The 14556-nt window shown below is 40.1% G+C and overlaps 1 protein-coding gene across 1 annotated transcript in view; it reads left to right on the top strand.

The window, feature by feature from the left end:
• The first annotated feature begins 5645 nt into the window (after positions 1–5645).
• The window catches only part of mrps5 (mitochondrial ribosomal protein S5), a 50431-nt gene continuing 41520 nt past the window's right edge, over positions 5646–14556 (top strand). Inside the window, exon 1 of the mRNA XM_003216097.4 lies at positions 5646–5949. Coding sequence (XP_003216145.1) covers positions 5880–5949 — 70 coding nt within the window. The 5' untranslated portion in view covers positions 5646–5879. The remainder of the gene's footprint in view (positions 5950–14556) is intronic.

Genomic DNA, 14556 nt, shown 5'->3' on the forward strand with positions numbered 1-14556 from the left:
CTAAAGCATCCACAGCAGGTAGCTGACCAGCCTCTTCTTGAAGACATCCAGGGGAGACCTCTTGGTTCCATTGCTAAACAGCTCTCACTGTCAAGAAGTTCCTTTAAATATTCAATCAAAATCTATTCTTCTGTAACTTAAAACAATTAGATCTAATTCTGTAGGTTTGCTCTTCAGTTGAATTTGATTGTGTAAGTCAGAATAGGTGCATTTTAAGTGTAATTCCACTCACGTGTGTGTGTGTGTGTGTGTGTGTGTGTGTGTGTATATATATATGTGTGTGTGTGTGTGTGTGTGTGTGTGTGTATATATATATATATATATATATATATATATATATATATATATATATATATATATATATAAGTTTTGGATAGCATAGGGAAGCATTAACACCCCTGTTTACCAACTTTTGGGATTTCTGGGAGTTGAAGGCCAAAACATCTGGGGACCCACAGGTTGAGAACCACTGATTTAGCTGGAACAGATAACCACTGCTCTAAATTCTTCACTTTCCTTCCCAGGGCTTCATATGTCCAATGTGATCTGCTCAGGAGTGTCCTTTGCATGCCCATATGTACCAGAAGAAAGGAGTTGACTTCATCCTTGACATACAATGTCTCTTGCCACTGGTCTCCTCTTTGCGGCTCCGTTATCCTCAGGAAGATGTAGCAAGTAATTGCATAGAATCAGAGTTGAAAGAGACCCCAAGCACCATGCAGCCCAACCACATTCTGCCATGCAGGAACACACAACCAAAGCACCCATGACAGATAGCCATCCAGCCTCTGCTGAAAAACCTCCAGAGGATCCTCCACCATGCTCTGAGGTAGCATAGTCCATTGTTGAGCAGTTCTTAATCAGAAAGGTCTTTCTAATGTTTAAGTGAAATCTTTTTTTTCTGCCATTTGAATCAATTGCTCCATGTTCCAGTCTCCAAAGCAGCAGAATTGGAACCATTTGAAATTCCTCGCATATGGTCTACTGCTGTCAGTAACTGTGCTTTAGCGTTAAAGTCCTCTTCATTTTCATTGGCAGTTTCTGTTGATTTTGTAGGATTACTTCTCCCTCTGTTCTAATGGAAGCAGGTTCTGAAATCTCAGACCTGCCATATACTCTCAAATAAGCATGCAGTCTGCAGGTGGGTCCTGAATCAGTAGAAAAAGATTTTATCTAAGAATCATCTTGACCAAAGAGTTTCCCCTCACCCTGAGAACAGAACAGAAGAGCTGTTGTGTCAAAGAGGAATGATTTATTGATGGAGCACAGATCATTTATAAGTGTGCATCCTATGACCTAATAGATTTTACATTGCATGTAGAATCACAAAATCATAGAGTTGGAAGATACCACAAGAACCATCCAGTCCAACTGCCTACCATGCAGGAAAACACAATCAAAGCACCCCTAACAGATGGCCATCAAACCTCTGCTTAAAAACCACCAGAGTAGGAGACTTCATCACACTTCCAGCAGCATATTCCACTGCTGAAAAGCTTTTGCCATCGGGAAGTTCTTCCTAATATTTAAATTAAATGTGCAAATCCTATTTTTTCAGTTTTCTGTCCACTGAAATGTTATAGTTGAAGGTCTCCTTCCTAGCCATAAACAATGGTGTGATCATGTTGGTCACAGCAATAGCACATTAGAAAATTCATTATGGTCTTAAACAGTTACAAGAAGAGAGGAACAAGACCGCTGAGAGCCATTCTAGTTAAACTTAACACTAACATCAGCACATTTTCTTTCTAAAGTAGGACAAGGGAATGAGCATTCAAGTTCCAGTGCAAAATCTTACTGGATTTACAGAAAACATGGCAAGACTTGGGTTCAGTAGAAGGAGAGTACTAAAGGGGTTTAATTCCCACTGAAGTCAATCTTGCTTTGTAACAGGGTTTAATTACGTGAAACGGAGTATGACTTCGATGTAAGCTCACAGGAAACGGAGAAGCCGTATTTTGCTACAAATGTTTTCTGTTACACGACAGTGTCATGTTGTGAATATTTGTTGTCCTCCCCACTTATTGTTTGAAGTCTCCATGAAAAGGAGATGCCTTTATAGTCCTTCCTATCAAAGGGACACAACAGTTAGCCTTAGAAAATAGGACACTCCAGATGCAGAAATCCCTTCATCTGAAACTCTCTTATCTGTGCAGCAATTAAAGATACAAGTCCCAGTTCTGTTTTGTTATCTGTCTAGAAAACTCACTGTTATAACAATTGGTTATTTGAGACAACAGGGAGAGGTGGGTAATAAAAGTATTATTATTGTCTATGATTGTTATTATCTTTTAAGGCACTGTGTATAGATGCCACAGCAGGTACTAAACAAATTTCATAGAATCATAAAGTTGGAAGAGACTACATGGGCCATCTAGTCCAACCCCTTGCCATGCAGGAAAAGCACAATGACCATCCAGCCTCTGTTTAAAAGCCTCCAAGGAAGGAGCTTCCACCATACTCTGAAGCAGAGAGTTCTACTGTTGAACAGCTCATACCGTCAGGAAGTTCTTCCTAATGTTCAGGTGGAATCTCCTTTCCTGTAATTTGAACCCACTGTTCCTAGTCCTAGTTTCAAGAGCAGCAGAAGACAAGTCTGCTCCCTCTTCCTTATGACACCCTTTCACATATTTATATATGGCTATCATGTCTCCTCTCAACCTTCTCTTGTGCAGGCTAAATATACGCCGCTCTTTAAGACTCTTCTTGGAGGAATTCGTGGTCTCTGAACCTTTCACCATTTTAGTAGCCCTCCTCTGGACACCTTCCAGCTTGTCAATATCTCTTTTGAACGGTGGTGCCCAGAACTGGACACAGTATTCCAGGTGAGGTCTGACCAAGGAATACATGGGCACTATGACGTCTTTCGATCTAGACACTATCCTCCTTTTGATGCAGTCCAAAATCCCTCTGGCCTTTTTAGCTGCTTTAAACAATAAAAGCTCTAAAACAGATTTAAATATTTCTCACACTGATTCTTATCTGGAATGTGGTTATACACTCTTACTTTAGTGAAGGATCTTTAACTGTGGCCAGATTGCTATTATCTATCTATCTATCGATATATATATATATATATATATATATATATATATATATATACACACACACACACACACACACACACACACAGAGTGTTCCCTCACTACTTCGCGGTTCACTTTTTGCGGATTCGCTGTTTCACGGTTTTTCAATAAACTCTAAAAGACTATTATAAATCATAAAAAATTACAATTTACAGCCTAAGAAAGGAAGGAAGGTGAAGCCAAAGGGAGAGAAAAGGAGCCCAAGAGGCAACAAGAGGAGAAGGAGGTGATTTATCAACACACAATTGGTTGTTAAAGACTTAAAATAGTGGATAACTACTGAAATAATGTATAAATATTAAAATAAATGTAGTGTCCATACTTCACGGATTTTCACTTATTGCGGGTGGTCCTGGAACCTAACCCCAGCGATAAGTGAGGGAACACTGTATATATATAATTGTCATATGGATCTCCAAAATAAAATGGTTGAACCAAAATTAAATCTGGGGCTTCCAGTATAGATAGATCTATCTATCCTGAAAGCCCCAGGATTAATATTGGTTCACCTATTTTATTTTGGAGATCCATATGACAATCACAAGTACAGTAGAGTCTCACTTATCCAACACTCGCTTATCCAACATTCTGGATTATCCAACACATTTTTGTAGTCAATGTTTTCAATACATCATGATATTTTGGTGCTAAATTCATAAATACTGTAATTACTACGTAGCATTACTGCCTATTGAACTACTTTTTCTGTCAAATTTGTTGTATAACATGATGTTTTGGTGCTTAATTTGTAAAATCAAAACCTAATTTGATGTTTAATAGGCTTCTCCTTAATCTCTCCTTATTATCCAACATATTTGCTTATCCAACGTTCTGCCGGCCCGTTTATGTTGGATAAGTGAGACTCTACTGTATTTCCTAAGAGTTCCTATCATGATTAAGAATTTTTGCTTTCTCAATCTCCAGGATATTTTAAATTAACCCAGAATTATCCAAATTGATACATATCTGCACTTTACTTGCATGTTTCTTCTGGAAAATGGCATCTTCTGTAAAAAAAAACCTCTTGGGAAAACACCTTTTGGAGATCATAACTTTTTATAAAAGCATGACCTTTCAAAGAAGAGCCAAAAACCCTTGAGAGTAGAATCTTCTCTTTTGGCATACAACAAGATATAATTATGGAAGGCAATGGAAGTTGTTAGACTGAATAACCTGTTATAGTAGAGTTCTGATTATCCGACATAAATGGACGGGCTGAATGTCGGGAGGGGCAAAACGCCAGTGCATTGGATAATACGGTGTGTGGGATACGCAGAAGTCGGATAACCAGAACTCTACTGAATCTGCGATCCATTAAGAAAACAGAGATTTTGCAAGTACTGTACATAAAAACAGCAGAGCTTTAGAAGTGCCTAACATATATACTTTCCCATAAAACAACTTGTTTTTTATCATGCACTCAAGAGACAAAAATGAAGTAGACATATTTAGTTTACTCACAACCTTCATGTGTTCAGCATACACAGGTACAAAACTTATAATATTTTGTGCCATCCAGCCAGGACATCTGTCTTACAGCAAAACCACTGTGTGTGATCTGAGGTCTGAAGTAGTCTATCTGTAGTCTTCTGTGGTGATCATGTGATCTGCAGCCCCTTTTATAACTTCTCAGGAACCAGAGAGTAAAGCAAGCTGCATACCAGAACAAGAAACAGGAAGCAACAGGATCATAGATAAACATTACTAGAGAAGGCTTGAGGAAGGTTGTCATTTCCAACAGTTTCTACACTGTTTGAATTTGCTAAAATGCCTGTTGTTGATAAAGACAGCTATTTTTTCCAGGACACAAATTCAACAGCGATCAAGCAAGAGTACGAGGAATGCTGGCATAAAACAAAATTATCTTTGGACAAGTGTAATATTGATAAGCACTTCTGTACTTTGGCTATGGGTGCATATACAATGTAGAATTAATGTGGTTTGATAACATTTTAACTACCAAAGCTCAGTGCTATAGAGTCATGGGAGTTGTAGTTTGCTAAGGCACTAGCACAATGACATCTGTTGCCTCGAACTATACGATCTGACTATTGACATGCATTTCCTTTATTAGGACGAATCTACACTGTAAGGAATGCAGTTTTACACCACTTTAACTGCCATGGCTCAATGCTATGAAATCCTGGAAGTTGTAGTTTCCTATGTTTAGCCCTGCCTGCCAAAGAACGCTGTTGCCTGGATTCCATAGCACTGAGCATTCATTCTACAATACAGATTACCTGGGCAAACTTAGGCCTTCCAGGTGTTTTGGACTTCAACTCCCACCATTCCTAACAGCCTCAGGCCCTTTCCTTTTCCCCCTCAGCCGCTTAAGCGGCTGAGGGGGAAAAGGAAGGGGCCTGAGGCTGTTAGGAATGGTGGGAGTTGAAGTCCAAAACACCTGGAGGGCCTAAGTTTGCCCAGGCCTGTTCTATATAGAGCTGCCACTCAAAGCCCCTCACATAGCAAATCTTAACTGCCTTCCAATGAAGCCACGGAAGTGTCGCTGAAAACTTGTAGATGCCGTAACTCTTTGAGCGCCTTCAACTTTCACTGTTGCCAAGATCCGAACCGGGGTCCTCGCGAGAAGGCTCCTACAGGAAAGCTGTCTACTTTACCGCCTGTCAAAAAGACAGGCTGCTGTGGCGAGTTGCGACTTTTCATCCGGCGCCCTGGCCCTCTTGAACGGCCATAAAGCGGAACTGAAGAGGGCCGAGCGGTGGAAATTCGGAGCAGCCAAAACGCGAATTTTATTTCGACTAAGTACAGTGGCCGCGAGGGACCATTTCCAACATGGCGGCCGCCGTAGCCGCTCTGGTGCAGAAAGTCTGCAGTTCGGGCGTCTTGAGGGCGGCGCGGAGTGGTGAGACCTTTCATAGTTTTCTTGCGGGGCCGAGCTGTTAACGTGGTTTCGAACTGCGTTAATTCTAAAGTGTACATGCACCCTCAGTGGCCCCAAATTCTAAGTCAGTGTAGGTGCGGCCTAAGTCAGTGTAGGCAGTTTGCTTTTGCTTGAGTTTATCCTCTTAAGTTGTTGTGCCCAGAACTGGACACAGTACTCAAGGGGAGGTCTGACCAATGCAGAAGAGACTATGACTTCCATCGATCTCAACCCTATCCTATTGATGCAGCCCAGAATCGCCTTGGCTTTTTTAGCTGCTGCATCACACTGATGGCTCATGTATTGTTCCCATCTTATCGCGGAATATAATACTGCAGCCCTACATGCTTTCAAATCAATAACAACCAATGACATTTTGAAATATGTGGCTACCACTGTAGTACTGGCTAGCAACCATTTAACGTTTAGATTGGCATTTGAACATAACATAAATTGTCCTTTTGAAAGGGCAAGTTCAAAAGTCATTTTTGTGTTCAGAAAGAGAAATCAGATATTGTAGCAGATACCAGGGACTATCGTAAACACAAGTAAGTGGGCCCTAAAGAAAATCCGAACTCTCCTTAGAAGGCAAAATGACTAAACTGAGTGTTTTAAGAAATGAAATAAATGGAATTCGGACATGGTTTTTAACCTGTTTTTAACCTTGCTTTTATTAATATTTTGTAATTTGTCATTATTGTTTTAATGTGATTTTTTTGTCGAATGTTCTGTACTGTCTGTTTGAATTGTTTAGTCTATTGTTGTATTTTATGGCATTGAACATTTGTCTTTTATGTTGTGATGCGCCCTGAGTCACCACAGGGAGAAAGGGCGGGATAGAAATAAAGTTTTACTTACTTCCAGGTAAGAGAGGGCCCTTCCACAAAGCTGTATAAAATCCCACATTATCTGGTTTGAACTGTGTTATATAGCAGTGTAAACTCAGGTAACCCAGGGCCCTTCCACACAGCCAGAATATCAAGGCAGATAATCCCACAATATCTGCTTTGAACTGGGTTATCTAAGTCCGCACTGCCAGATAACCCAGCTCAAAGCAGATTATGTGGGATTTTATTCAGCTACAGCATTCTCTTCATCTATCAAACTTGTAACAATAAAAAAAAGAGACAAAGCTCACCTGGAAGTTGTTTTTGAGAAACTCATGTTGACTTTTTGTGAGTATGGCATTCCTTTCGTGTCTCTAATGATCTGCTCCAGAATCTTTCCTCGTATTGATGTTAGGTTAACTGGACGGTAATTCTTTGGGCCCACTTTTCCCTCCTTCTTGAAGATAAGGACATTTGCCTTCTTCCAGTCTGCTGGAACTTCTATTCTCCAGGAATAATGACATTACTTTTTCCAGGTTTTTTAAATATTCTTAAATGTAATTCATCTGGTCTTGGAGATTTGAATTAATTTAGGTTAGTCAAATATTTCTGTACTGCTTCTTTACCTATTCTATGTTGCAACCTCTGTTCCACCTTCTCCAAGTTAACACTATTAAACTTTTGGGAAAAGACTGGGGGCCCTTCCAGACAGGCCCTATAGCCTAGGATCTGATACCAGGTTTTCTGTTTATCCCAGATTATCTGGCAGTGTGGACTCATATAATTCAGTTTAAAGCAGAAAACCTGGGATCAGATCCTGGGATACAGAGTCTGTCTGAAAGGGCCCCCAGTTTAAAGCAGATATTGTCGGATTTTCTACCTTGTTATTCTGAGTTATATGGCTGTGTGGAAGGGCCCTGAATCAAAGAAGGCATTGAACAGTTCTGCCTTTTCTCTGGCCTTTTCTACACTGCCCAATATGCCAAGATCTGATCTCATATTATCTACTTTGAACTGGATTATATGAGTCTACACTGCCAGATAATCTGGGATAAATAGATAATCTGGGATCAGATCCTGGGATATAGAGGCCATGTGGAAGGGGCCTCTGTCTCCTCTTAGCATTTTGCCATTGCCTCTACAATTTCTATGTTTTGTTATAAAAAAAAACCCCAAAAACATACTTTTTAAAAACCTCTTTAGCAAGCCTGAGCTCAATGTGCACCAAATTCCTCCTTGGTGATTTCTCCCTTTTCCATTTCTTGTGTCTCCTCTCAGCATTGGAGATTATTCCCCTTGCCCTCCTACATGTTGCCTTTCCACCAAATCTGGAATTCAAGGTGACTTTGAAAACACTGAAGAGATAAAAATTTTGCCAATCAAGAAATTGACATCAGTGAAACTAGTTTTTGTAGTTTCAACAGAGGTGGTGTTGCATTGGGTCAAGTTATAGCCTTAAAAATGTTTGGATTATTGGGAACAAGTTGAGAAAAATACCTTCCCACTTTTACAAGAAGCCTGGTATTCCTTCAGTTGTCCTTAAACTTTGATATACATACCCACAGCATTATCAGACTAAAAACCATTTCCAAAGTTATGAGTACAGAGGCAGAGTGCTGACTGGAGATGTTTTTTTAAACAATCACAGAAGTACCACTGTTTGTATGCCAACACAAATAATTCAGGAAGATTGAAATACAGTCCAAATCCTTCTTTCTGCAATAGCTATGGCTCACTGAAAGCCTGGGCAATGCATGTTTAAAGTGGCATCTTTGACAGTCACAAATGCACATCAAATTGGAAAAGGGGTTTAGGAGTACTTTAACTGTTCTCTGAAATCTCTGCTAAAAAGTGCATTGGTACACAGTAAAAGCAGAGGTGGCTCTTTGGACTTAAAGTTGTACAGTCGGGGAGATTTGCTCAAAGAGCATTAGTTGCCTCTTGTTTTTATTACAGAAGAGCCTGACTTTTGCTCACATTTCTTGCCTAAAATATTAAAACAGGAGTCCAGATTCCTTATATTTCATTTGTTTGCCTTAAATTAAAAAGAGTAAAAAGAGGTTGCATTTGAAGAGGCATACATTCTTTTCTCTCCATGGGGAGACCAGATATAAGAGTCTGATGTTGTTAACCTCTGTCAAGTCAACTTATGTCAAGTCAATTTATAAATAAGAGATCTCCAAGTCACCCTACCATTAAAAGGTCTGCAGACTCAAAGCTATGGCATCCCTGATGGAGTCAATCCACCTGTAAAGTGGTCTTCCTCTATTCCTACTACTTGTGACTTTACCAAGCATTATTTTGTTTTGTAATGAGTCATGTCTTCTCATGATAGATCCAAAATACCACAGTCTCAGTTAGTCGACTTCTAAGGAAAGTTTGAGGATCAGTTTGCTGTAGGACCCATTTATTTGTTTTTTTAGCAGCTAGAACTCTTCTCTAGCTACGCATTTCAAATAAAACATCCCAAAACTAGGATTTTCCACAACACAATAATAATAATTATTAAAGGATGCTCATTCTGTCCTGAGATGCTGTCATATTTTGCACTAGAGAACATTTGAGCTATTGTGTTTCTGAAGTGAGACGAAACATTATACATTATTCTGAAACAAATGCAGACCACATATTCCCTTGGGGTTCTTCTCAAATGTATTTATTTGAAATACAGTTTACTTTTTGCTTGTTTCTATTCTTTTCGGCTAAAAGATTCAGAGAGCCTAAAATGAAGAAGTCTAATGCTTGCTAGAAGATAAAATAAATAGGACTGGATGTTTTTAGAGCTGTAATCTTGCAGCTTAATCAAGTTTCTGTTTCCATTAACTTTTGAGAACATTGTCGTTAGTTTAGCCTGGGGTTTTCCATTCAAATTCATGCTATTTGGGGCCAGACCAAAAAACATTCCCCAACATTACTATTCATAAGCCATAACTATTTCTATGGCAATCTCATTTGTTCTAGTTTTTGAGGAGCTACTGATATAAACAAATGATTTGCAGTTGGAGAAACCTTAATGATCCTTCAGAATTTGTCTATGGCTCCTCCAGAAACAAGATCAGTAATAATGAGCTAGGCTTCTTCAATGACAGCTTGCCATCTTGTCAATCTTCCCCTGTAGAGAAATTTGGTGTGAATATTTGTTTGCAAATCTTGCTTTTTTAATTCACCTCTTCTGAAATCCTAAACATTGCTCCATCCTGGCATGCAGAGCATGTTGTTACCATCATATATACTCAAGTCAACCTCAACTGTAATTGAGGGCAGGTTTTGGGGTCAAAAGTATGGATTTTGATATGTCATTTTGCAGAGAAGGTAACGCACCACTGTCACCTCAGGGGCCAGCTACCCCTGGCCACTTCTGTTTCCCCTTATAAGCCTTCAAAAAGACCAGCAGCACCATAATGGAGGAAAGAGGATCCCAGTGCTTCCTTTGGGTTCTCCCAAGATGAAGTTCTTGTCTTTCACCACTCTGCTCAGAAAACCAGGTGGTTCCTTTTTTTATATATGAGTTATGGTACAGTACTCACATTAATCCTTGGATAAGTCAATACAGGTTTTAGTTAATTTTTGACTAAAATTTATAGACTCTCACATGAATATATTGATTAATATTTTGGATCACAACTGCCAGAGTCAGCTAATATGGTCAGTGACCGTGTGTGATAAGATAATTTCTGTCAATTGTCAGCCAAAATATAACTTTTCTACCTTTTATAACTAAATGATAATAATGGAAAGGATTTTAAAAGAAGGAGCAGGAATATTAATCTCTTTAAATGTTTTGATAACTAGTAGACTCTGGTACTTAAGCTGATACTATAAACTGTTTTAATCACAGAATTAATAGTACAACATTTCACAAAACCACTCACGAACATTATCAGTGATTATGAGATTGTGTAGTATAATTCTGCAAGAGAAAATCTTCAAAGATTAGGTGACTCTTGATTGTGTCGCAGTCCAATCCATTCTTATTTAGGCATGACTGAGCCTGCTAAAATCAATACACTTAAGCATGAGTAGTTATTCACAGAACCAGCAGCATGAATCCATACAAAATAATATATGTGCAAACATACATATAAATTAAACTACTTATTTAAAAGGCAAGATCTGGATTAACATTTTTTAAAAAATGTATTGACATTGCTAGTTAATAGTAATGATAATGTTGGTGCTTGTGGTTATTGCTGTGTAAACAGTGCTGAAATGGGTTAACTACTAATGCTATAACTCTTCCGGTAGCCACTTCTCTTTATAATTGCCTTTCTGTGCAGTTGCCTGTGCTGATCCAGCTGAAATCAATTTCTGTATTGAACAACTGTTGTACACCATTGTCTTTCACTCCTCTTTGTTATAATGCTGTCAAACTCTTCCTTAGAATTGGCTGCTTTTTCTGTCATGTGATAATTTTCTTGGAATAGTTTTCAGCAAATACTGGTTTCCCTTTGGCAGGTGTCAGTGTAGATCAAGATAGTCAGGTTTGAAATCTGAGCATGACCTTGCTGTCAGCTCATGTGGGGTCTATACTGCCTCACCAACAAGGATAAGAGAAAGGTGTCCAGTGAATATTAGACAGTGTTCAAGCTCATAAAAAGTGGCGATGGAAGCACTGAAGAAATGGGTTCATAAGATTTGGTGGGAAGGGATAAGTTAGCAATGTTCAGGCCGGCTGGTACTCTTGAACCAAAGGATGCAGTCTGCCAAGATTACGTTGGAACTGAAGTCTTGCAGCAGAGAAGATAAAGTGTCAGAGTTTGGATAGTTCTTCGTGTGTATTCACACAATTCCTTTAATTACTCTGGTCCTGTTATTTCTTAATCCCTCAAGACACTTGTTTGGAAAGTTTACTAGCTGTTGGGATTTCTGGGAGTTGAAGGCCAAAAACATCGGGGGACCTCAAGTTGAGAACCACTGGCCTAGACCCAGTGTGGTGTAGTGGTTTGAATATTGGGGTAGGACATTGAGAAGCCAGGTTTTAAATTCTCACTTGGCCATAGAAACCTATTGGGTGACCTTGGGAAAGTCACATTCAACCTCAGACAGTGTGATGACTCATGGGCCATGTAGTCCCGTTCCTAGTGCTGTTGTGAATGATGAAGAGGAAAACTTGGGTTTTCCACCATTTCAGCCAGAAAAGGAACTATCCCAGCCAGAAATTGAGCCTTTGCACCTGCAGGAGGCTTGTCTTCCAGAAATCTGCCAAACAAGCCCTGAGTCGAGTTCTCCCCCTTTTTCGCGCCGTAATTATTATCTCCAGCAAAAAGGAGTGCAACAAGCTAATCGCAGGAGTTTGAGAATTGCAGCAAAGCATTCAGATGATTAAGCCTGCTGCCATGAGAAATTTTAGGGAGTCATACATCTGGACACAGAGATTGACTTTCGTTTCTGATTCCCCAGAGAAGTGTTCTCTGGTGGGAAAACGAGGCCTATTTAGGTTCCTTGCTCCCGAAGGAATCTTGCGGAGTCAATTCGTCAGCTACCGGAGCAGTGTGTGTGGACAGCTACTCCTGTTTTCAAGCCTTTGTTCCTGTTCCAAGCCTTCGTTCTCAGCCTTGTTTTCTCCCCGGATCTTGCCTTGTTTTCCGGACCTCGCCAAGTAATTACCACGGATCTTGTTCTTGCTCCTCGTTTCCTTGTTGCCTTGAATCAAGCTTTGTGTGCCAAGAATCAAGTTATTTCCTAGCCTTGCTCAAGTTCATGGACTAAAGGACCTTGTCATCTCCCCTCACTTGCTTGGCAAGTGAGTGTTTCGGTTATTGGATTACAACTTTGGACCTTAATATTTCATATTGGACATTGCTTTTTTGGACTAATTTTGACCTTTCCTGAAAGGTCTACTTCTGGACTATTTCCTATACTTGTTTTTATTAACTTTATATATTTCCTTAATAAAGATATTAGATAGATTCTGGCCTCTGTGTATGGTTATTGGTGCTCTGCAGCCTGGGTCGTGACAGACAGGAAGCCTAATGCAACAAGTCCTGCCAAGAAAAAACCCTTAGGGTTGCCATAAGCTAGAAATAATTTGAAGCATAATTAAGCATATGACACATGCTTAATTTTTTTTACATACAGCAGTAGAAATTTTAAAAAGGCTTAAGGCTCAGAGTGATCTCATGTCATAGAAGCATACAGACATGCTTTCTGGAAATAAAGACCTCACCCCTCTAGTCCTATTCGACATTGCTTGCTTACACATCAGATAATCACTAATGGAGTACATTAAACAGCATTCTGCAAGTAACTATCTGTTGTCTAACCTGTTTTTAGAGGTTATTGTAAGAATATGCAAATCTATATCTATATATCTGTATCTGTATCCATAATAAAAGTGAAACCCATATCTGTGTATGTGGCACGGGTGTCTGCTCACACAGACATCCTCCAGCCTCCACAAACAGGCTATAGCTCCCAGTGCTGAGGAGCCAGCAAGTCACTCTTTTCCACTGACATTGCGGTTACAGCGAGCTCCATTAACATGTAGCCCAAACCCTGCCAATGTCCTTCTCAAACACTATGGCCCACCACCCAAGGAATGCTTTCATTTGGGGACCATTTCATCCTAGATTTTGCATTTTCCTCCACCACAGGCAGGCACCCCAGGGTTCTCCATTGGTGTGAAATTTGCATGACCCCGCCTACTGCCCTTCCCTTTCAAATCTGTCTGCAGAACCAACACAGCACAACTACACTTCCTGGAGGAGTTTATTTATTTATTACAACATTTATATCCCGCCCTTCTCACCCAACAGGGGACTCAGGGCGGTTTACAATAAAACACACATATAAAAACTATACAGTACATTATAAATCAGATTACAAATTATTATCTTACATCAACATTCATAAAGTTTGAGGTATTGAATCCACATGGTGGAAGTTGTAGCTCACCCTGCATCAAGTCAGAGCACTGTGACCCCTACTGGGGAATTTAGAGTAGTTCTCCTACACCCAGAACGCTATGAACCCAAACAATGATGGCTCTGGGTCAAACTTGCCATGCATACCTGATATGCCCAGGTTTGAATACTAGTGGGTTTTGAGGGGAATTGCCCTGGATATTTGGGAGTAGTAGGTACTGGGATTTATAGTTCACCTGCAATGAATGAGCACTCCGAACCCCTCTGATGATGGACCAGGACCAAACTTGGCACACAGAGCCCCTATAACCAATAGAACATATTGGACAAGTTTGGGGGAAAGGGAGTTATAGTTCACCTATAGAAACAGTGACCCCCCACCGACAATGGACCGGGACCAAACTTTTCACAGAGAAGCCTCATGACCAACTGAACATACTGCAGGGGTTTGTGGGAATGTGCCTTGATTTTGGGAGTTGTAGTTCACCTGCATCCAAAGAGCACTGAACCCAGCCAATGATGGATCTGCATCAAACTTGGCACACAGAATGAACATTGCCTGCTGTGGATACTGACAGATGTTTCTTGACAATTGCCCCGGGAATCTGGGAGTTGTAGCAGTTCACCCCCATCCAGAGAGCACTGCGGCCAGGTGATGGCCAGCCAATGACAGATCTGGACCACACTTGGTACACAGACCCAAAATGGCCAAATTTGAATACTGGCAGGGTTTGGGGAGGATTGACCCACGATTTTGGGAATTGTAGTTCACCCACTCCAAACTGAGAATACCTAACAATCAAAGACAAATAATGCCTTTATCAAATAACCCTGGCATCGCCAGGTCCCCAAGCTAGTAATACAATAAAAGTAGGGTACTCAAGTAGACTCTTACTGGC

The sequence above is a fragment of the Anolis carolinensis genome, chromosome 1, assembly GCF_035594765.1.
Source record: "Anolis carolinensis isolate JA03-04 chromosome 1, rAnoCar3.1.pri, whole genome shotgun sequence".
NCBI lineage: Eukaryota > Metazoa > Chordata > Lepidosauria > Squamata > Dactyloidae > Anolis > Anolis carolinensis.